The sequence below is a fragment of the Pygoscelis adeliae genome, unplaced genomic scaffold (genome assembly GCF_000699105.1).
Source record: "Pygoscelis adeliae isolate BGI_AS28 unplaced genomic scaffold, ASM69910v1 Scaffold256, whole genome shotgun sequence".
Lineage (NCBI taxonomy): Eukaryota > Metazoa > Chordata > Aves > Sphenisciformes > Spheniscidae > Pygoscelis > Pygoscelis adeliae.
In genome coordinates, this window is record NW_008824996.1 from 733,206 (window position 1) to 756,094 (window position 22,889).

The 22,889-nt window shown below is 37.7% G+C and overlaps 1 protein-coding gene across 1 annotated transcript in view; it reads left to right on the forward strand.

Moving 5' to 3' along the window:
• PTPRC (protein tyrosine phosphatase, receptor type, C) overlaps nt 1–19,707 on the forward strand; it is a 41,250-nt gene extending 21,543 nt beyond the window's left edge. Inside the window, exons 14-33 of the mRNA XM_009326174.1 lie at nt 2,121–2,320; nt 4,720–4,780; nt 5,523–5,631; nt 6,858–6,889; nt 8,071–8,186; nt 8,737–8,827; nt 8,924–9,000; nt 9,228–9,264; nt 9,703–9,800; nt 10,772–10,897; nt 12,805–12,962; nt 13,440–13,575; nt 14,258–14,407; nt 14,810–14,900; nt 15,269–15,402; nt 16,423–16,557; nt 16,868–16,990; nt 17,409–17,587; nt 18,270–18,405; nt 19,190–19,707. Of these exons, the coding sequence (XP_009324449.1) occupies nt 2,121–2,320; nt 4,720–4,780; nt 5,523–5,631; nt 6,858–6,889; nt 8,071–8,186; nt 8,737–8,827; nt 8,924–9,000; nt 9,228–9,264; nt 9,703–9,800; nt 10,772–10,897; nt 12,805–12,962; nt 13,440–13,575; nt 14,258–14,407; nt 14,810–14,900; nt 15,269–15,402; nt 16,423–16,557; nt 16,868–16,990; nt 17,409–17,587; nt 18,270–18,405; nt 19,190–19,462 (2,462 nt within the window). The 3' untranslated portion in view covers nt 19,463–19,707. The remainder of the gene's footprint in view (nt 1–2,120; nt 2,321–4,719; nt 4,781–5,522; nt 5,632–6,857; nt 6,890–8,070; nt 8,187–8,736; nt 8,828–8,923; nt 9,001–9,227; nt 9,265–9,702; nt 9,801–10,771; nt 10,898–12,804; nt 12,963–13,439; nt 13,576–14,257; nt 14,408–14,809; nt 14,901–15,268; nt 15,403–16,422; nt 16,558–16,867; nt 16,991–17,408; nt 17,588–18,269; nt 18,406–19,189) is intronic.
• The last annotated feature ends 3,182 nt before the right edge of the window (nt 19,708–22,889 follow it).

Consider the following 22,889-nt stretch of genomic DNA (forward strand, 5'->3'; position numbering starts at 1 on the left):
TCGTACTGTTTTAATTCCTTCTTTGAGAGAAAATAAAAACAAACCACAAAACCAAAACCACCCAAACCCCCATGTTTATCTAATTTCTTCCAGTACTTATTTAGATCTAGTTCCACCACCTCCAGACTCAGCTAATATAGAGATACAGCTATAGGGAAACTATGGTGGTTTATACCTGGTAAGATACTAAATTAATATTTCCTTTAATTTCACTGAATAAGCAAAAGATTATATTTTTTTAGTGAAAAAAGAAATATTATTCTTGTGCTAGTGATGTAATGATAGTTTAAAGTGGTGATTTTTTTTTTCCCTAATAGCAGGAATAATTAAATCTTTTGTTGCTTTTAGCGCTCCTGAAAAGTATGTAGAAATAGATATATAAGAACATTAAACCCGACTGCTGTTTTTATTAAATGTGTTTCTGTAGAGAAATACAGGGGCTTCTGGCAGACTATTGTTCTGAATTTGAATCCTATCTCTCTGCAGAATATACAGAGCTTTTGTATCCAGTTTTGTAGACAATCCATAAAAACATTGGAATCTCCCTACTCTGGGTCACGGAGCTACCAAATTTTAGTTTCTAGTTGGAAGAATACAGGGATCAAAATTATCACCTGAAGACCCATGGAAAAAAAAAAGCTGATAAAGGAATTGATTGATAATGTAAACCATTTGATCTGAGACTTAACTGTAACAGAAATTGAAAAATGTCTTTAATTTTTAGACAGCCCTAATTTGAGCATGATCATGATTTTCCTCTCCATGATAATCGAGTTTGAGCATATTGTATTTTGGAGCCCCCACTTTCTGGGGCTCCACTCATATTTTAATAACTCAGGTGAAGATTACAGTCCACAATATAAGTTTATGGGTCTGGAAAACAACCTCAGTTCCCTTATTTTTTGAGAAAGTAACAAGTTGCTTGCCTTCATGAATTAATGGTATTTATTAAACCTTTTCCAACTGTTACAACAGCTGATAACATGATCAAGCAGATAGTGGAAGAGTTTTATGGCTTCTTGAACAAGAGAATGTATCAGTAGAGCACAACTCCTTGGAAGTAGAAAAAGCCTACATTTTATAAAATATGTTTTCATCTTCAATAAACACATTGCCTCCAGAAATATTCACTTTCTCCTTGTCACAGCTCTTTCAGTAGTATGCTGAATAGGCTGTTAGGAATCTAACAAATCTGCCCTGTAGATAAAATTGAGCAGATACGTCGTAACCGCACACTCAGCCACATAAAATATCCTGCCACTCCCCACATGGGATATTTGATCTGCTCATAAAGCCTCACACATCTTAGCTCTTCATATGAAGAAAACTGCAACTGCCTTTTACCTTTTTGGGGTTTGGTGTTTTGGGTTTTTTTTTTCAAATATGCTAGCTTGCAAATTGAAGTGATTTTGAAGAAAATTTCCATGGTGGTGTTCTACTGAAATGTGACTAATGGAGCTGCCTTACGCCGAAGGTTATTTACTTTCTGAAAGGTTTTATAAGCTCTCAATGAAAGGTCCCTTGGGCTGTGCCCCCAGTCTGAAACCCATTTGCTACAACATACAAAATTAGAGTTAGAAAACGCAGATTAGACTTAACAGATTCCTTATCATTAAAAAGTAGCAAGTTTTTGTAGTTTTAGGCCAGCTTTAAGACAATGTGACACTTCAAGCAAAAGGATACTGTTCCAAATATTAAAATATGCTAGTAACTCCTGATAGGAAATTTCATTTACACAAGTTTTGAAACATACACTCATGCAGAAAACTGTTTGTTCCCCTGTCTCGTCTGTTGTCCCATGTTCCTCAAATGAGAAAGTGATGTCAAATGCAGGAGAGTGAGTTGCCATCATACTGTCTTTGCAGTCTGACTGTCAGTAGAGCTCTGATCTTCCCAGCCTTTTCAGTTCCACTTCACATCTTTTCCAGTTCAGATAAGCCTATGGTTAACTCAAAATCGATTTTATTTATCTTGTTAAATTGGGACTGAAATTTTTAAGGCAGAAAATGTATGAAATTATTGAGAGAGAAGATAACAAACAGACATGAACATATACAGCTGTTGAAATGTTTGGTTTGAAATGATGAGGATAGAACCAGTAACACTTCTTTTGTGAACAGAACCAGAGCCAGTGATTGATGTAAATGCAAGATTGACAGCTGATAATGCTGTCCAAATTAAGTGCAAAAGTCAAAAAGTGTATGGAGCAAAAACAGTATTTGAATTGACTTGGGAAAATGATGGAACAAGGGACACCAGTGGCAATCATTGTGATTTTAGAAAAGAAAATCTCTCGTACTTGACAAATTATACATTTACGGTAAGTAGGCTTATTAAATTAAATACATAAAATATCACTGTATTTTCATTGTTTAAGCATATTATACTTGATTTTAGGGAAAAAGGCAAATATAGTGGCAGAGGAGTTAATCTGTGGATCTGTAGGCCACAGATGTAAAGAAGTAGCTATTACTTTGGAAATAAAATGCATAAGTGCCTAGCCTATCAATCAGTCCCTTGTGTGCTATTCCACATAGGTTCTGACAGCGTGAAAAATACAAGCTGAATTGATTGTTTGTACTTGGGACAGAGAGAAATTTGGGGTTTCCATAAGTTTTAAAATAGTTTCTGAAGTATAATTGATATTTTAGTGTTTAAAACACACTTCATTTAATGAATGTGTGACTGTCATTTCAATCAAAGGATAAATATGGGATTCAAGTCTCGAGATAATTGCTCAGAAATAAATTGTTCAGAATTTTTCACTGTGAAGATTTTTGATGCTTCAGGGACTAGTTAGCGTAAAGCAGTTCAGAACTTTTTGCATGTCCTTACATCAGCCTTTTACAAGCCAGTCCTCGTTTCCATACAAAATATATCATACTCTGTTTACAAGCTTCACTTTCCTGAAGACCTCCTGCTATTTTCTCTTCTTTCGGGCATTTCAGCCTTTTGGCTGCTTGCAAAGGCAATGGTCTTGTGTGATCCCCTTAATGTGGCGAGTAGGAATATGTTTTTATATCCTGATAGCTCCTCTCAGTAAAGTTTAGGTAAGAAAGTAACCAGTAGGAATGACGGAGTTTTATTACTTTTAGGAACCAGTTTCACTCATTTTCCACAATCTTTTCCTCTTTTCTCTGTATCTTCCTGAGGAAATGCAGTATCAGAGAACTTGAGTAGTCTAGAATTTGTTCCAAGGCTTCATCAGTGTTTTTCCGACAGATTCTGCTCAGAAAGCTTTGTATTTGGAAAATAAAGGCAAGGTCCTGTAGGAGCAAAAGATGCCTGCATTGCCCCTGCACTCTTGTAAGCTTTTTGTACGCTGCCTGCAGTGAGCAGTTCGCCTTACAGAAGAAATCAGCTTCTGCTTGGCTCTAAACCCTGGCTTCTGCTTCAAACTTATTTTGTCCAATTCTTACTGGAAAAACAGAGAAAGCCTTATGGCCTTAACTAGTAATGAAAGGATTCTGGGTCAAGTTATGGAAGGCTCAAGAAAAAAACCCAGATCACCTGTGAGAGCTGGCAGATGTCACGATTCTATCTGCACACTGAGTTGTTCAGGGAATAAACAGAAGCTTACCAAGCATACTTTCTGGTTTAGTGACGTTTTGACCCCAACTGCTGCGCTAGGTTTCTGGCTTTCACTATTTGAGAAGATTCTTGCTTGTTTTCTCTGTCACCTCTGCTACTCCTCTGGATGTTGTCACCTACCATGGCTTTCTTCCCAGCCGCAGAATTCGGAAACCACCAACCCCCTGAACACATCGGCCTTTTAGAGCAGTGTGGGAGCTGGGTCACAGTCCTCTGAGTCTTCGGGAGAGGTTTCTCTTAAGGGATCGGGTAGGCTCTCAGCCTGCAGTCAGCAATGGTGCTGAAAGCCCATCTCCTCCCCTTTTGGATAATTTGCAGCAGGAGAATACTACTATTAAAATGGCTGTTATTCAGTCCTGTTTGTATTCTCCACTGTTTAGTATTAAATTTTTAAGTTTAACCGTAAGATTAATTTTTCTTTGCAAGAAAAGTGTGAAATACTTGATGTACAAACTTCAAGCTGTCTATTAGATCTGATAGGAATTTCTATTAAGGAAATTTAAAACATCGGATAAATGTAAAATATATTATGAAATATAAACACATCTAAACAAAGTTAGTATCTTAACACCAGTTAAAGTACCCAAAAGTTAATGTTGCAAGAAAGCAGCTTATTTAAAAGTTTATTCTGCCTTCTATAATTTAACCTTTTATGAGTTATGTCCCATACAGGAACTTGTATTAAATATATCCAATTCAGTTGACTATTTGTATATTTAGTGTTGAAGCAAATAAAATAATGATGTTTTATGACATATTGCATGGTTATTTTTCAGATTTTAGAGATTTGATTTTGATTTGATAAGAGATAAATTTGATTTTTTTCTTTGAGATGCATCTGATTTTGATTTTGTAAAACGTGTCTCCTATTTCACTAACTTTTTTTTCCAGTCGTCCACATATTTTTGGATCCAGATCTTGCTGTAACTTAGGTGGAAACCTGAGCTGCACTATAAATGGCTATACAAAGATTGACAGCAGATCCTGCTGTCAATGAGGTTGATTCATTGAAAATAGATGGATGTATTTTGAATATCCATTGTGCTTTGCTCTTTAAAAAAAAAATTATGCAGAAATTTTTACTTGTTATATCTTAACATCTCTATTATCCTCACCCACTGCATGCAGATCTTAGTGTTTAATGGAGAACATAGAGGGCAGCCGGTAAAGAAGAGTATAAGAACCAGTTGTAAGTAAATATATACAGCATTTTTACTTTTAGACTTTAGCATAGTATAGAGTAATAGTGTAAATTGTGAATTCTGTTACAATTGCTCCTAATTAAAAATCCAAACTGCCAGTTTTTATAGTTAATAGTTGATCTGCATTTGAAAAAATATCCTCATTCAGCATTAATGTAACAGATCATGTTGACGAGTCATTGACTGTAATTCAGAATTATTACACAGCTGTGGTTTCATCAGGAAACATTCGAATGCAACTCGAAATTCATTTCTCTAACTCAAATTATTCACTTTAGGATTATTTTCCTGTGTTCAGATCCTGCGTTTCAGGAGCTGAACATCTATGACTTGTCAGGGATTCCCAACTCCCAGATCAGGAGCAGCTGAGAGCTCCACTGCTCAGATGTACAGGTCACACAGAGCAGGAGACAACCATGGTAATGCCGAACCAGTGAGTGGGTGGTAGCATTTTGACAGGTAGACGTGGAGAGATTAAGTGAAAGTTTTCTTAATGAAGAAATAAAATTCCCTCCCTTTCTGTGAAGTTAAAAGTTTTTGGCTCTTTGGAATAACAAACTTCAACTAAACACTTAAAAATAATTGTTTAGTTCTTTTCACAAAAAAGAATCAATAAGCCCTGGTTCTAGGAAGTATACAGAATTAGAAAAAAAGGGAAAAAAAGTAATTTTAAAATGCCATTAATTATGTGTTCAAGAAATAATAAATGTATTCTTTTTCTGTGGCTAGATAATTCTAAAGCCCTGATTATATTCTTGGCGTTCTTGATCGTTGTGACATCAATTGCTTTACTACTGGTTATGTACAAAATCTATGATCTTCACAAAAAAAAGCTTGGGTAAGCTTCGTGTTTCTCTCCCCCTCTTATATAAACAGGGGGCGGGGGGAGGCTTTCTATTTTTCCACAAGATTTCCCAACGGGTAGTGCAAAAATGTTACAAGTTTGGTGTTTCATTAATACTGGGAAAAGACATCCTTTTACCTTTTAATCCTTTCAAAAGAAACTCAATTTTTGGTGATTTGTCTGGCAATGCAAATACAATGAAATAGATTTAAAATCTCTCTGCTATACCCTTTCTCAGGGCACAGAAGGACTGATCTGCTAGAACAAAATGTTTTGTCACTAGTTTTATGAAAAAACATTCACAAAATCTGGAAAACCTTTCCTTCGTGATTTAAGTTAAAAGTAATGAAAATAGTACATGCTTTCTTGCAACTCTTTCAAGTGGTTGTTCACCTGAAACAATATTTCAGGGAGGCTTTGTTTATTATAGCCATCTCTAGGTGACTTGACAGTTCTGTAGGACAGCGGATGGCAATAGAAGAAGGGTCATTGCCTTCCCTGACGACTGTGCCAGAGCCCTGGAAAGCCAGGCTGACTGCTGCTATTGCTCTGAAGGGAGGTGCTGCAACGTGTGAGGGGGCATTTGTTGCTGGTAGAGATGGAGGAGTTAGGGAAATTTCTTCAGAAACCTCTCAGCCCTCTGGCAACAGCAGAACTTGGGGACTCATCTCTTCCAACCCCTTTCCCCCCCAGCTTTTCCCCTTAGGGGGACAGGGAGCTGCTCTTGCTCAGATGCGAACTTTTATGCTTAGGGAAGCAGAACTAATTTTTGCTTGTACAGCTCCAGAGAGTCTGGCTTGTTCTTCGCTACTTAGCGTTTAAACTTAATTTCATTATATTTTATGTATGTGTTAGTTTTTTGTCACTTATTTAGCAAGAGAAACAAAGATGGTGTGAGCAGCCACTCCAGTGAAGAAATTAAAGAAATGTTTGCTGCAGGTGATATGGACAAAATTATGCAAGCGGTAAAGTTGTTTGATGTGGTTCCCTTGTTTCTCCCCCGCAGTAGTGCTCAGAGTAGGAAGACAAGGATCCCAACCACCTCTGAGTAGGGCCTGTAAGTCCCAGTTGTAGCACTCTTGTTTCACAGAGAGCTTTCAATGCGGTCTGCTGGTTATGAACAGTCTTGGTGTTCACATACAAACCTGCTTTTATTTAACTCATTATCATATATGTGTCTTACTAGTCAAAGCATTTACAGATGCTTTTGCTTCTTACAGCAATTCTTCTGAAGGCGTGAACCTTGTTGCAGGTGAGTATCTTTATATATTTAGCAAGTGGAAATAAAGTTAGTCACATGTCTTGCTGCCACCTTTGGATTTTTTTACATTCTAGGTTGTATACATAGATTACAGATATCAATAAGATAACACCTCATTTGGAGGAAAAAAGCCCAACTTCAATAAATACACAACAGAAGTATTTATACTTAAATGAACTGAAAGTTTATCAGTGTTTGAAAAACTCTTATTTGTTATTTAATTACAAACCCAATTTTGTTATCCCAGACAACAGTTGTGATAGGTTTAACCCTGAGAGTAAGTCAAGAATCAAATACAACTTCAACCAGAATTTCCCTTTCCTGTGCACCTTTTTCAAAGCAAGAATTTAAACATAAGCCAGTTGTTTTTTACTGCAAAATTTTGAAGGCTTTCAAATCCCAAAGACTGAAACCGAACATTACGTACAACTTTTTGCACAAGATTTCAAAGCCTATGAAGCAAGACAGAATCAGACAATACCAGAAAGCTTCAAGGAAAAAAAATTATGACATTCAAGCCCACAGAAATTAACTACATTAAATGGGAAGTAATACTGTGTTGATATTCAAACCCATTTGCTTAGACACACAGTTGTTAAAAAAAAATATTTTCAATGTAAATGAAAAATGAATAAAAGTCTAGTTAGAGGCGTTAAAACTTGTTCAGTCATTACTTTATCAAGATGATACTACAGATTATTGCAACTCAGAGAATAAGTTGGAGAAAATTTGAAAAAGGAGGCAATACTTGTTGTTACGTTGGTAGGTTGTTCGCACAGTAATCCATTTTACCACTGACGATAAATGATCAGAATTGAAGTAGAGGGCAAGGCCATGTAACTGTTGTGGGTGTTGGGGCTGTTGCTGTGACCTGAACGTGACAATGACCGCTTTGTACAAAAGTGCTGTTAATGCAACAGCCCTGCACGTGGCCTCCTCCTGAGACGTCTCCTGTTAGGTGGCAGAGCTGAACAAGTTCTGTTATTCCCGGGGCCTGTTTGCTTACAGCTGCCTCAGGTGACACAATTTTTTTTTAAAAAGAAACATGCTCAGTTAAAATACAGGGGTTTGTCCTTTTGTTAATTTATCTGACAATTCGAGAATCACATTTACTGAAATGTAATTTACATTTTCAAAGTCAGTAACGATAAATATTCAACGTATTTACACAGTTAAAGATGATGACAGGCAACTTCTGAACATAGAGCCAATACCTTCGGAGCAATTGCTGGACACATACAAGAGGAAGATTGCTGATGAAGGAAGACTTTTCTTAGATGAATTTCAGGTTTGTCGTTGGCTCAAAATATACCACACATTTGTAGCCAGGTGGTTGGAAGAATTCTGTTCAAGAGCATGTTTGAAGTATAGGCACTGGTTATAAATAAATAAGAAAAAAAAAAAGAATCTAGAGAATTGAGTGAATTCTCATCTAAGGTCAAATAGCCTTCAGTTAATTTTGCTACCAAGCTCTCCTCATTGTAAGATGATGGTACTTTTTTTTTCCCCAAAGGTGTTTTTCAGCAGAAGTATAAAATACACAGTCTAAATACTTCTCATTCTAAAGTACCTTTTAATGCATATTTTTAATACTCTCTCTTACTGCATAGCCATGGGGATATAAATAATATATAATTGTGGAGATATATATTATTTATATTAAGGGAAAAGAAATTTGTTTATTTTAGATATAAAAAATACATGAAGTAGTATCGTGTGAAACAGAATGTTATCTTCCAGACTCAGTAGTACCAAATTTTTTCCATATGCATTTGACTGTAAGTAGAAGCTATTTTAAACATAGGCTTACCTAATAAAAGAAACTTTGTATTTTACAGAGTATTCCTAGAGTTTTCACTAAATTTTCAATAAAGGAGGCCAAAAAAAGCCATAATCAGAACAAAAACCGTTACATTGATATCCTTCCATGTGAGTATTTGTTAAAATTTTCGCATGTTTTATAAATATTTGTTTTCTTAGTGCCTTGAGATAATATCATTATTTTGTTTTAAATTATTTAAACAGATGATCATAACCGTGTTGAGCTCTCAGAGATCCCAGGAGACCCAGGATCAGACTATATCAATGCAAGTTACATTGATGTGAGTGACTTCTACTTAAAATGTCTTAGGCACTATTGACGAAATTCTGTAGTCTGTACCTTTCATGCATCAAAGACCTTTGAGGATTTCCATTTGAGTTCTTTCCATCTTTGTAGTGTGTTTGGTATTATTGGACTGTTGCATACTGAATTTGTTTTTAAAGTTGCAAATCTTTTAAATTGTTCATGCTTCCTTTCTAAAAGTTGATAACGTTGTACTTCTTATAGGGCTTCAAAGAACCAAGAAAATACATTGCTGCACAAGGTAATTTTTAACTTTAAAAGAATATGCTTTCTTTATTTACCCATTTTTTTGTTAGAGAGTAGTAAAAAAGTATTAGTAAATTTGAAGAAAAATTGAAAATCTGACATTTGAAATTAAATATGACAATGTTGCCAATGAGTTTTTGCTTAGGAAATTTTGTGAAGATGAATAAATTGTACTTCAAAGGCAGATTTCTCACGATGTATAATTTTACACCAAAAGTTTTCAGATTTCACAGCTATGCATTAAAGATATATATGAGACTTTTAAAATGTTGTAGCCTAATGGCAGCAGTCATAATGAAATCAAGTGTGTGGCTGTTGTTTGCATGATCTCTGGTTAGCTTTTCAGACTGCATGGCTAAGCATGTCAAGAAGGCAAGTGTTTTTTCCTGTAGCTACACTCTTTGAAAAACTCCCTTAAAATATCTCCTGCTAGGTCCCAAGGATGAAACCACGGATGATTTCTGGAGAATGATCTGGGAACAGAAGGCAACAATTATTGTCATGGTGACTCGCTGTGAGGAAGGAAAGAGGGTGAGAAATAATCCATCCATCCATCCATGCATCCATCCATCCATCCATCTTTCTGTCCTTCTTTTGTCTGAAAACAGAAAGGGTTGCTGTGCTGGTGTGTGAATTACATTTCCTTCTTAGTACTTTGTTTTCATTCTTTGCTGTTCTCTCGTTGTGGCGGAACCTATGTTGGAAAGCATGCCAAAACAGTGTTGCCTTATGGAATTACCAGTCTTATCAGAAAATGTCACTTTAGTCACAGCTGTAAGTAGCAGAGGGTAAGCCTCCAAATTACAGCTAATAAATCCAGAAAAGGGCTCAAGGTAGAATTCTAGCTCCTCACAGGCTTGTCATAAAAGGTATGGTTTGTATTTTTCTCCTGTCTATTACTTTCTGATATCCTGGCAATGCTCTCAGTAAATCCTAGACAGAGTATTTTTTTTATCCATTCTCTTTGCCTTTCCTTTAACTGGAAGGTTGGGTGCTTCTGGCTCGCTTTTGTGGCTTATTCCAGGTGGAGCAGGAAGAAGGGGAACTGCTGTTTTAACTGTTTTTAAAGATGAAAAAGTTGGCAGCATGCAGATTTACAGCATCCCCAAGTTAATGTTATAGGCAGGCAGGAGCAACGTCCCTCACTAAAGACTGGAAAAGAAGCCGTAGAAGTAGCTGCAAAATTTTCTACCGCCTTCAGGCAACAGCAAGAGTAGCTGTTCACTTTTTCAACTAGTGTACAGGATTTTTTCCCCACTTTATGTTCCATGATAAATTCCATGGACATAAACTTCAGGTCAGAGACCTAAATTGTTGGATATTTGGAATTACTTAGCGCTGACATCCTAAGCAGTGACAGCCTTTTCAGGAGAAGACAAGACCTGTGAGAAGTTGGAAAAATTATACTGAGTTGCCATCTATTTTAAAACAGACTTTCTTCTAGCTCTCAGCTCTCTGCCACTTTGCTGTCATGCTGCTCACCTAACTTCATATCTTCATAGAACAAATGTGCCCAGTACTGGCCGTCAATGGAGAATGGCTCTGCAACGTATGGGGACATCATTGTGAAGATCAATGAAAGTAAAACGTGTCCAGACTATGTCATTCAGAAACTACACATCACAAACGTAAGTTGATTCAAAAGTGTAAGACTGACTGGAATTGGAATGTCTATTTGGAGTCTGTAGGTATCGTTGAGAGATCCTTTTAAGAGGAGAAGAGTCAGCTGTCAATGAAAGATGCTTTGCTGTTTTTCCCTAAGCAACAAATAGTTTAAGAGAAAACTTCTTAGATGTAGGTGTCATTCCTTACAAGAAATATAGACATAGATTTCCCAACGTCAAAATATATTTTCCTTAGTACTCTGGAATCTACGTTTAAGAGGAAATTGTTAATATGCTGTTAAGTATGTAAAACTTAACACACTCTTGTTTCCTTAGATATTTAGTTTGTTCTTTAACACATAGATTTTACTCGTTTATGTGTATCTCAGCATAACCTTCTGCAAGTAAAATCAATGTGACTCATAGAGCACCGTTATCTACCCTCGTGATAATTGTGCAGTGGGACACTTACCAATTCTGGTAATCTCAAGTGCATTTATAAACATAAGTGTTTTAAAATTACCATTTGGCTACATGTAGAATCATTAAGGCTGGTTAATTGCTCTCTTTTATACATCTGAAATCACATTAGTTGCTCTGCGTGTAATTGGGAACAAAATTTGCCATCTAAGGCTAAATGCTTCTCTCAGGCCCTTTGTGAAAATATTTCAGCGAGGGTAAACGGAACGTAAGTCATAGCTAAAAGCATTAAGACTCAACGAGTAAATATGCTGACAGATCTTCAGCAAAATAGTCAAGCAACAGACTCCACCCATCCTGATCCATGATTACAGCTGGAAGTTCCTATTCTGCTGTCTTATGTTGCATTAAAATTTACTCCGGAAGCAGACTGATTAAAAGAAAGTTGTAACTTAGTGTGAATATGGTGAAAATATCAGGATGTTAAGAATTAACTATTAACAAGGACATTGCTCTGTGACTAGAACAATCTGACATTAGAGATGAGAGATTGCTGCAGACTGAGGACTGATTTTTATATGTCTGCTCTCTGTTCCACTGACATCATATTAATATAGATAAAACTGATATTGGTTGTGGAATTTAAGAGTGGTCCCTGGCGAGAAAGTGGAGACTTCTGCAGTTCTGGTGGAATAGTGATGTATAAGTACTGAAACAATGGAAAATAACTGTATGAATAACCATGCCACAACTGGATAATTCAACTTTGAGTAAGACTTTGGGGGTTAATTACTGGGGAAATGCCCGTATAGCCATACTAAATCTTGGCCAGTAAAAGAACGCCATTGAGATCTTTCTCATTTTGTTTTATAATCATGGTTATCAAAATGTATTCCTCTCTTTTAATCTAGCAGCAACATATGAAAGTAGGACTCAAGACTTGACATGCTTTAATCTTTAATCAAGTGACTTGAGAGTCAGTCTCATTGAAAATCATAGGTTTTCTTGTATCTATTTCTGAACAGTAGAAGTCTGAGTTACAGTTTGTTTCTTTTCTTCTTTTCTTTTCTTTTTTTTTTTTAAATTCTGTTGTATCTGCAGTAGGCTACTCCTAGGAGACATAAAAGACTTACCAACCTGTACCCCTTGAAGTAAGCAGAGCTATACACTGGCCAAGTTGTTTATGAGTGGGGAGACATATTATACTCTGAATCATAGGCTAACCTGAGAAAAAAGTATTTTTAGCAACACTTTGAACCTCCTGCTTGTCCTCTGTTGGAGTCGTGTATTCCTGATCCATAGATATTTTTAAATTAAACTTGAATATGAAAAATGTCATAACCTGAGAGACAATTGGGGTTACAACATTACGGCACACAGTTTGAAATTTCTATTTAAACATTTGATAGCTGTTGCCTTTATTTTTCTTCTGCTTTGTATGTCTGCACTTGATTTTGGCTTTGTGTGTGTATATATATATTTTTAAAAAACTCACACTTCACTTTGTCTAGGCAAGAGAAAGGACAGCTGGAAGAGATGTCACTCATATTCAGTTCACAAGCTGGCCAGACCATGGAGTCCCTGAGGATCCGCATCTCCTTCTCAAACTCCGACGCAGAGTTAATGCTCTCAGCAACTTTTTTAGTGGCCCAATAGTGGTTCATTGCAGGTAAATATATATATGTTTTTTTTTTTTAAATTATGTTAATGTTAAATGAACATGACGTGAAGCTATTCAGACAAGGGAGCTGGCAAAGGTGTTTGGCTGATCCCAAATTTTGTGATGATTACTTGAAAGTGAAGCAGCCAAAGATGCATAAAAAGGCCTGTTTTCTGAAGGATATTCAGGTCGATAAAATCTGAGGATACGTAGACTTTTGGAAAGCAGCCAGATAAATGTCGGGCTACTCTGGCTATAAGCACCACGTTTGGCAATATTGGCCTTACATTCATTAAAAGATATTTAAAGTACAAACTCATCATTGTTTGTGTTGCCAATTAATTTACAGCAAGAACTGTTTTCAGTTGCTTCATATCCCGTTGTTACACATTTTCACTTTCGCTCTCTCACTGACTGCTCCCCTCTCAGAGCGGGACTGGGACATGCCATTCCCTCGTGATAACCAAATCCCTTTGTGCTTTGCAGTGCCGGTGTTGGGCGCACCGGGACATATATAGGAATCGATGCCATGCTGGAGGGGCTGGATGCAGAAGGCAGAGTGGATGTTTACGGCTATGTTGTGAAGCTGCGTCGGCAGCGGTGCCTCATGGTTCAAGTAGAGGTATCTCGTTAAAACTCCTGTCACTTAGAACTCTCCTTCGCTAGGGCTTCATCAGTATTTCTCAGAAGTGCGCTGCTCAGTCGTGGGTACTGCTACAGTTCAGTTGAAGTTGTTCATAGAAAATGTAGCTCTGAAAAATATTAAGAGAGAGAAAAACTTCCAGCGTAGTTTTTCAGTTTTAGAAACTTCAACTTTTTAAGTTTAGGCTGTAAAAAAAGAAGCCAAGAAGAACATTTTAGATTTGATAATCCAGCTTTTGGCATACAATTCACAAATGTAAAATTGAGCTTGCATAGTCAAACACAATTTTCAAATTCTAAAAACTGTCTAGGTGGGATTTTCAGATGAGTTGAGAGTACAACAAAAGTTATAGACTGATGCAATGCATGTTTTTAACTTATTTAAGCGTTTTGCAGATCTTTCAAATCTCAATTGCATGTTTCTTGAATGACATTACATTTATTTGCAAAACACTTTTCATCCAACACACTAAATGTGCTCCAAAATGTCTAATTTGATTTTTAATACTTGTATTTAATGCCTATTTGATGTTAATGCTTAATATTATTAACACTAATAACATCATGGGAGTAATAGTTTCTTATAATGGTTTTAAAAATGTTTTTTTTTTTTTAACTCTTTAATAACTTCATTTTTAAACTCTTCAAATGGGAAACACCAGTCACAGTACATCCTTATCCATCAAGCCCTAGTGGAATACAATCAGTATGGAGAAACAGAGGTCAGTCTCTCAGAACTACATTCCTATCTTAACAATCTGAAAAGAAAAGATCCTCCGAGTGATCCTTCTCTGCTGGAGGCAGAGTTTCAGGTAAATAAGCATTGCATTCTAGTGCCCTTACCTCCCACTTACATTAGAAAGTGCCTTGCACAATAGTCATGAGATGGAGATACCATACATGACAACATGATAGATTGCTTCTGTGCTATTTTATTTCTCTGGCACAGAAACAGTTTCTTTACCTTCATGAAAAAAGCTGTAAATTAATGAAATTTTATTCCTGTACTTGTGTCTACGTGCATGATTTTCTGTGCCATTGTACATGGTATAATAGGCATTTTTAAACTATAGTCGACATGTGACCAAAATTTAAAGAATTAAAGCAAGAAGTGAGGCACTAGGGCATGAAGACTGGGTGTGGATGTCCAGAGGGGACAATGATCCCAGGAACCATTTTAATCAAGCGTAATACCAAACATCCTCTTTCTTTAGAGATTACCTTCCTATAAGGGGTGGCGGACACAGAACACTGGGCATCGGGAGGAAAATAAAAGCAAAAATAGGAATGCCACCATAATTCCATGTAAGTATTTTCCATGAAACTTCCCTTATTTTATCTGTTATCTTCTGTAAGAAAACCTACTAAATTTTGAAAAAATGAGGACAGTAAATTACCTTACTGAGATGTATTTGATTGATTAATTTTCTCAACACTGTAAAATTAGAAACTTCTCATAGTGTTTTAAAAAAGAAGAGACGAGTTTTTAAAAATGTGAATTATTGGGAGTGTTTAAGTTTATTTCAAATAAAGTGGCCTTTGTTCTGCAGTCTGTTGTGAAAGGACTGGCCTTTTTCTGTCTATTTCCCCCCCTGCACATGTGGGGACACCCCCCCTCTAATGCTATACCTGACCAGCAGTGTGGCGTGACGGTGACACTGTGTCTCATGCAGATGACTTTAACCGAGTGCCGATCAGGCACGAAGATGAATGCGGTAAGGAGGGTGAACACGATTCAGATGTTTCCTCAGATGAGGACAGCGACTGTGAGGAATCAAGCAAATACATCAATGCTTCCTTCATAACTGTATGTATTTAGAGGATCCACTATAAGTATTTCACAAGCTTTCAGCTAAAACTATATTCTAGCTTGAGCTCTTACTCTCTTATTGGCTTCACAAATAGAATAGGATTTACCTGAATAAGGGAGAAAGATCTGACAGTCGATTGGCAAATCCATTTATAGTTTTAATCATGAAAATAATTTTGCTGCAGTAATAAGATGAATCTTTTTCCCTTACATGGTTTTAGACTGTGCAATCTCAAATAGTGAGGCCAAATGTAGAAACACTATTTTTTTTTGCGTGTGTGTTTGTTATGTTTAAAACCACTAGCTTTCAGACTGGCCTCATGATAACATGTATTTCTGTTAGTGGGCATCTGCCTGTGTACACGCTGATCCGTATTAATATTTTCCCTGTTAGTGAAATGCAAGTATAGTTATTCGCATATGCAAAACCCTACTAGTGAAAATTGGGGCCGTCAGTTTTTTGGCATCATATATACCTCCAAAAGGAGGAGAGCAGTTACTGGTCACTAATGAAGTAACTGATTTTAACGGAATTACTAGCTAAATTCGATTTATCTGAATGCTTTAAAATGCTGCACAGTTAGGATATATATTCAGAGTAAATGTATTTTCACTTTTGGGTAGCTCAGTGTGAACTGACTGGTGCACCAACCTTGTGTGGTATAAACTCAATTTCTTGGTGGTCAAATTAAAGAGCTGTGTAGAATTAAATGTTTTAGCCCTTAAAAATATGCTTTGCAGAAAATGGCAGGGTGAGGTTTCACCCACTGCAGCATGAGTATACCTTGCTGTCAATCTGGAAGTGATACTGTTGTTATGAGGATTGAGTTTAATGTCATTTGGCTTGTACAATTCCTGTAAGACCATTACCTACTGTGATAGGCATATTTTCCCTATAAACAAAAGGCTTCATTAGTTTATTTCACTGGGTATTCTTTAAATGACAATGAGTTCTGTTGCTTGACAATCACATTTCAAATGAATTTAAGAAAAAAATATTAAAAATTTCTTTTATAGGGTTACTGGGGTCCAAAAGCCATGATTGCAACACAGGGACCACTGCAGGAAACCATCTCTGACTTCTGGCAAATGGTCTTCCAAAGAAAAGTCAGAGTCATTGTTATGCTGACAGAGCTGAAGGAAGGAGATCAGGTGAGGGGATCATCTTCACACTGACATACTAGGGGTCCTCTATATGCAAAGAAAACACCGGACTGCACTCTCTTATTCCCTTTCTCCAGTTAAGCGTGTTTCATAGGATGAGGAATTTGGATTTCCAATATAATTTGTTCTGTTATTTACCTCCATAATTTACTTTCTACTGAATTTTTGAGGGCTGTATTTTAAAATGCAATGACACTCCCACTACTTTAAAGTCAATACATTCTGTAAGTGCATATGGAAGATAAAATAGAAGGAGGTTTGAATGGTAAGCACTGACTTGTCCTTTTATCCATTTTAGGAACTCTGTGCACAGTACTGGGGAGAAGGAAAACAAACGTATGGTGGCATAGAGGTTCAAATGACAGATGTCAACTGTTGTCCTAGCTATACCATACGTGCATTTGATGTTACACATCTGAAGGTAAAAGTTTCTTCGCAAATTATAAAAGGAAGTTTTAAATTTGTTTCCCTGTTATAAACTTAGCCTAAAGAAAGAGAAGGGACAGTTCCCACTGCGCTTACCTCCTGCTCTAAGAAATGGAAATATTTTTCTCTTCCAGACCAGCAGCCAATCATGATAAATGCTATCAATTAGCTCAGATTTCCCATTTAGTGAATTGCTGAGATGGTGATAGTGGAGTCTCAGGAGGTCAGCTGTCTTTTGTACAGTGAGCAAAGCTTGGATGTCTACCTACCTCATATTCATGAAGTAGAACTCACATCACCATGCAGTTCCTCAGGAATGTAATTTTTCTTTTGTAAATCAGCTGCAATAGATGTACTACGTGAATCTTTATTTTAACCTGAACGTTGCCTACATCTCCACTGCTGTTTTTCAGACGAAAGAAACACAGAAGGTGTATCAGTATCAGTATCACAAGTGGAGCGGCTTGGATGTTCCAGAAAACCCCAAAGATTTAGTCAGCATGATTCTCAACCTTAAACAAAAAGTCCCAGCCAGACCAGTCACTGAGGACAACAGGAGTACCCGCAGCGTCCCGCTCGTTGTCCACTGCCGGTGGGTCTGAGTTCAGCACATACCTTAACCTAGCTCTAAGTTCTGGATATACGTAGCAACCACAGTTTTGGGATGCCTACCTTTTCCCACAAGCCTTTCCATGTGTCTGGAGACTCAGCTCTCCCTAGAAGATTCCTTGAATTGCTCAAGCTTGACCTTTTTGATTGTAGTGCTGGAAAGTGAGCACACTTCTCTTCAGCAAGCATGGGCATGGAGTAGGTGGTCAGAGCTAGCTGCTCTTGCCTGGTATGCATATTTTGAGAAGAAATGCTAGGTCAGAGTGCTCTTGTAGCATACTACTAATGAGGATCCAGCAGAGTGTTTAGGTTCACCTCTCGCTCCAGTACATAAGCCCACTTTTTTAGGACCATTTCCAGGAATAGCCTTGCATACCATCTAAAACAGAGGATAATCCTGCTAACAATTCTCGAGACTGTAAGTCTGAAGCTTCTAATTTCTTTCTTACCCCTTAAGTGGCCACACAAGATGCAGGTAGCCTCTAGATAAACCATGTCTTGTGCGTGTCCTACAGATATTTTTAATTGTAACTATTTCAGTGCAGTAAAAAATGTTTTGGAAATGTAATTCATTATGTAGACTTTGAATTAAATCTAACATTTAGTCAGAGGACTTGCTGATTTTACATTTTAAATGTACGTGTACATTTTACATCATCTTCTAGTGATGGATCACAGCAGACTGGTGTATTTTGCGCTTTAATGACCCTCTTGGAAAGTGCAGAAATAGAAGAAGTAATAGATATTTTCCAAGTAGTAAAAGCTCTTCGTCGCACCAGGCTGGGAGTGGTCTCCACCTTTGTAAGTAAATCTTATGAATTACTGGAAAAAATTATGAGATTACTTATCGTGGTCACTAATATCCTCGTAACCTTACGCATCATTTCTGCATAGGGAACCCTAATTCTGATCAGGACATTCACGGCCACTCACCGCTACTTGGGAATTGGCCATTAATGATGAGAATGAAGGAGTGTGTGAGATGTCCAGAGCTGCAATTCTATAACACCTTTGTGGAAGGGTGCATATTATAAAATTACAAATTGCATAAACTGATGTTTCTGCAGTTGCTTCAGGAATGTACGTGCACAGTGTCCCTTAACTTCTGCAGAGTTAGGAGGCTAACTCCGTTTCACAGGCTAGCAGCCATCAACTTGTTTTGTTTAAATCGCTCCAGAGGAATTGTGTCTTTGTGGCATATGCTGTGCGTTTACCAACAAACCAGACCTCGGTGGCATCGATATGGGACAGGTTATTAGATGACTTTCCTAGACTCCTTACAATGCATGTTGTTTACGACTTAGGTACTCTTAAAAACATATTTTTGGGACTTTGTGAACCAAGAGGGTACTGGGTGACTCAGCGTGGAACATCTGATGCAGGCAGTTACAGAGACATTACATACACACGAAATCAGAATAAACCATAGTAGCAACATCCTGTATGCCAAAAACTGTGGAAGATGCTTCATATGCAGTCTTGCATGTTCAACTGCATGTTACATTTCTAAAATTTAAAAAAACAGAGAAAGAATGGGTTTATTGGGCTCTGAGCATTCCATTCACACTAACTTCTTCTCTTTAAGGAACAGTACCAATTCCTGTATGACACCATTGCCAGTACCTACCCTGCACAGAATGGACAAATAAAGAAGAACAGCCAGCAGGAAGATAAAGTTGAATTTTGCAATGAAGTAGAAAAAACAGATCAGGAAACTGATTTGATTGCTATTGATCTTACCCCATCAACGCCACAGGAAAATGAGCTTTCTGAAGTATGTGATGATTCTAAGGCTGCAGATAGCACTAAGGGAACAGAAAGCTCTACAAATGGCCCCACAACTCCAGTTCTGACTTAGAGCCTCTACTAAAAAAAAGTGCTTTTTCATGTGCAAAAGATTTTAAACGAAATAAGAAGTATAAGATTTCTTCCTCTTCCCACCTTTTTTTTGGAAAACTTTTACTGTTATATCAGTTTTTCAAATGTACAAATTTAAAGGAATACTTGAAACTTGTAGAGAGTAACAAAGAACTGTGAAAGTTTAACTTTTGTGTAGATTTGCATTTAATACTTCTTCAGTACTTTTTTTTTATACTTTTTTTTTTTAAATATGTACAGTGTAATACTATGCTGAGTAGTGGGCAGGAAATTTTTTTACTTCTGTAACAGGGAGAAAAGCAACTCAGAACAACAAGATCAGGGTGTTGCAAAACCAGGTCTGTCTTCAAAACTATTAGCAAGTAAATTAACCTAACTGGTAAGCATATATTCTAGCATTTCAGGAGTGCTGACCAAGCATTGCCTTAATAATACTCTGTGGAACTTGCAGGACTTTGCCAAACAGCTTTAAGAGCTTATAATTTACATCATGTGGCAATTCACGGGGAATCTGTAAGTCCTCCCATATCAACGTGGAACAGAAATGTTTGCATTTTTCTAACTTGCCTCAAGGTGTCCTTGTTGCTCCACGTATATAAATCTGAGATTTCAATCTTAGACTCAAAGAAGAGTTTGGAGATTGGTATTTGAATGATTGCCACGATTCTGATAGAAAACACATTCTGTTTACTCTTAGAGCTTAAAATACTGCGTGCTTGCACATCTATTTCTTATGCTTACTGTTATTTAAAGGGACTGCACCCGTGAATGCATCTGACCTGTTGTCAGAATTGGAAAATACTTGGATATTTTTCCTCCAAAACTTGTAGATTTTAATTGGTACAGGATTTTTTTCTTTTTTTTTGTTATGAGGTTTTGTGTGTTACAGTTGTGATATTTTTACTATTTCTTGCTGGATTTTACCCTACTGTTTTTAGAACAAATAAAAAAGATAATTAATAGTTGACGAGGTGGAAATTATTTTGTTCTATTGGACTCTGCAAACTGATAATTTTCTTCTAAATGCACAAAATCTTGTGCTATCCCATACGTGGATAAAATTTACAAATTTCCGCAGGAAACCACACCATTTAATTCTTATAAAACGGTGTGTGAACCCAGGTAAGTGTCATGATTCTCTCATTACAGAGGAAGGAAACTTCATTTTTTTGTGCTTGAAGTCATTAAAGGAACAGTCACTCAACAGATTCAGTGCTCCTAGTTTATCGCTCCATGGTCCCAACCTCTCCTTACAACACATAATTGAAAATACTTCGGGAGCCGTGTAAACGACACCTACAGTCACACTTGGCTAACACATTAATTTAATTTTGCTGTTACTCTAGATCAAATATTTCATTCGCAATTATCAGCTCAGACAAGTGCTTCCTGGCAGTCTGGCTCGAGTACGTGGCAGCAAACAGTCGCAGAGGCAGTGGGATTCCCCGACTGTCGGCCGAACTGCCTTTTCAGCTGACGTTGTGCCAGGCGATAAGCTGACAAAGCTGAGGGGGTCACCTGTGGAGAAAAAGATCTTGAGACTAAGTGTGAAGATAATCTAAAAAAACTGTAGGCCCAAAGCCTGTTGGCTATTTTTAGAGGAGCATGCCAAAATTGCAAATTCAGCATACCTCTGAAGATCGAAGGGATAAAGAGCCTCGGATGCAGATCGACTCGCTGGTGCTCGTTGGATGGCAAAGAACACTCAATTTCTTTTTCTTCTTCTTCTAAGATTTGGCCACTGTAAAGTCTCTCTAGCTAGTTCAGGTAGTAAAATAAAAGAGGTCAGTGCAGCTACCTATTGTAAGAGTGTGGAGGCAGAGACTAGTCACACTTTTAGGAATAACTGAAAATGTTTCCCAAATCAAAAATTAGGCCCAAATTTTCCTTTCGTGTAAATGTGAGGGCACTCATACACTTCAATTCCTTCTGCCGCTTTTTAAGCTCCTGCAGCACCTGGGCTGTAAAAATGCTGGAGGGTTTTGTTTTGCTTAAATTGTTTTCTAGAATGGTTTCAACGTTCTTTTGACTGCTTTTTTTTTTAAATGCATGCCAGCTTAACACTTGATTTGTGCATGTATTTTGAAAGAAAAGTGCTGAGCTATGTTAAATTTTTCCTCATGCGTGTCTTCATTATTAGCCTAATCGGAGAAACAGAGGCTTACGTTAAAACCGCCCTCATGTGCCTAGTGTAAACCACTTTTGGAGTAAAGGTCCTTACAGTCACAAGGGGATAAACTGAGCTCTTGGCTTTTAATTATTTTCAAATTAAATAACACTCCGTACAATTAAATCTCATTAAATCCCAGTGTGACACCTGAGGGAGCCTGTCTCAACACAGTTTAGAAGTTCTGATTGCTTCTAGGAACTCTCTCTGTGTGTACCAGGGATGGTTTTTTGCCTTCTTTATTGTCATCTGAATTTCAAAAATCCACGAGGTGGTGACACAGAGCTTGTGGAAGGCGGCCTTTATGCTGGATGCTCCATAGTCACTTGGCTGATTCACTCGTAGGCTTAATTTTATGTCTCCCAGGAAGACGGTGAAGCATATTACAGGCGAGGCATGAAGCCCAAGCTAATAAGCTCTGCTAGGAAACTGCTCTGGCTTTGTTAGGGCAAGAACAACATCGTAGCGGGCTGGAGACTTGGCGTAGCCTGAAAGCTGAGAAACAAACGTGCAAAGAAAGATGCAAAACATTTATTTTCTCAAGTAGGGCTAAGCTGCATGAAGACTGCTAACCACTGCCTCAAGCTATGAGTTAGCTTTGTTGGAAAGTGTTTTATAATCTGAAGTCCGGGATAAAAATAACTAAGCAACAGATCAGCTGGGAGAGGACTTTGAGCAACAAACGAGAGTAACCAAGAGCTTATGTGACCAAAGGGACTGGATTTCTCCCACAATTTGCCGGGTAGAAGCTGATAGAAAAGTGGGTATGGAGAGGTGACAGTGCTGTGTCAGCGGAGTCCCGCGCGGGAAGATGGGGGAGAGGAAGGATCCCAGAGTCCCCACTAGATTCTGCTTGGCCAGGTAACCGCAGTGGGGAATGCACTGCGTGTTGGCTTTTGTTTAGGGTTTTATATGTTTCTGGTGCTCTGCAATGAACGAGGTAGTTACATTAAAATCTTTTTCAGAGACTGTACATTATGGACATCAGCCACGTTGTGATTCTTGAGATAAGTGTAATACAACACAAAAACCAGCCGGCGCGCTGGGCCGTGGCGGTCAGGGGTGCCGTTCAAGGAGGCGACAAAAGCCCTGTCGCTTTCCCCCACCCCAGCTTCCACTGCTGCGTTTGGGCTCTTGCGGGGTACGTTTGTGCCTGCTCCTTTTCCCACCCATACTTGCAGCCGGTGTCCATGAACTCACCCTCTCCGCTTCTGAGCCAGCTGATGCTGCCAGGGCCCGC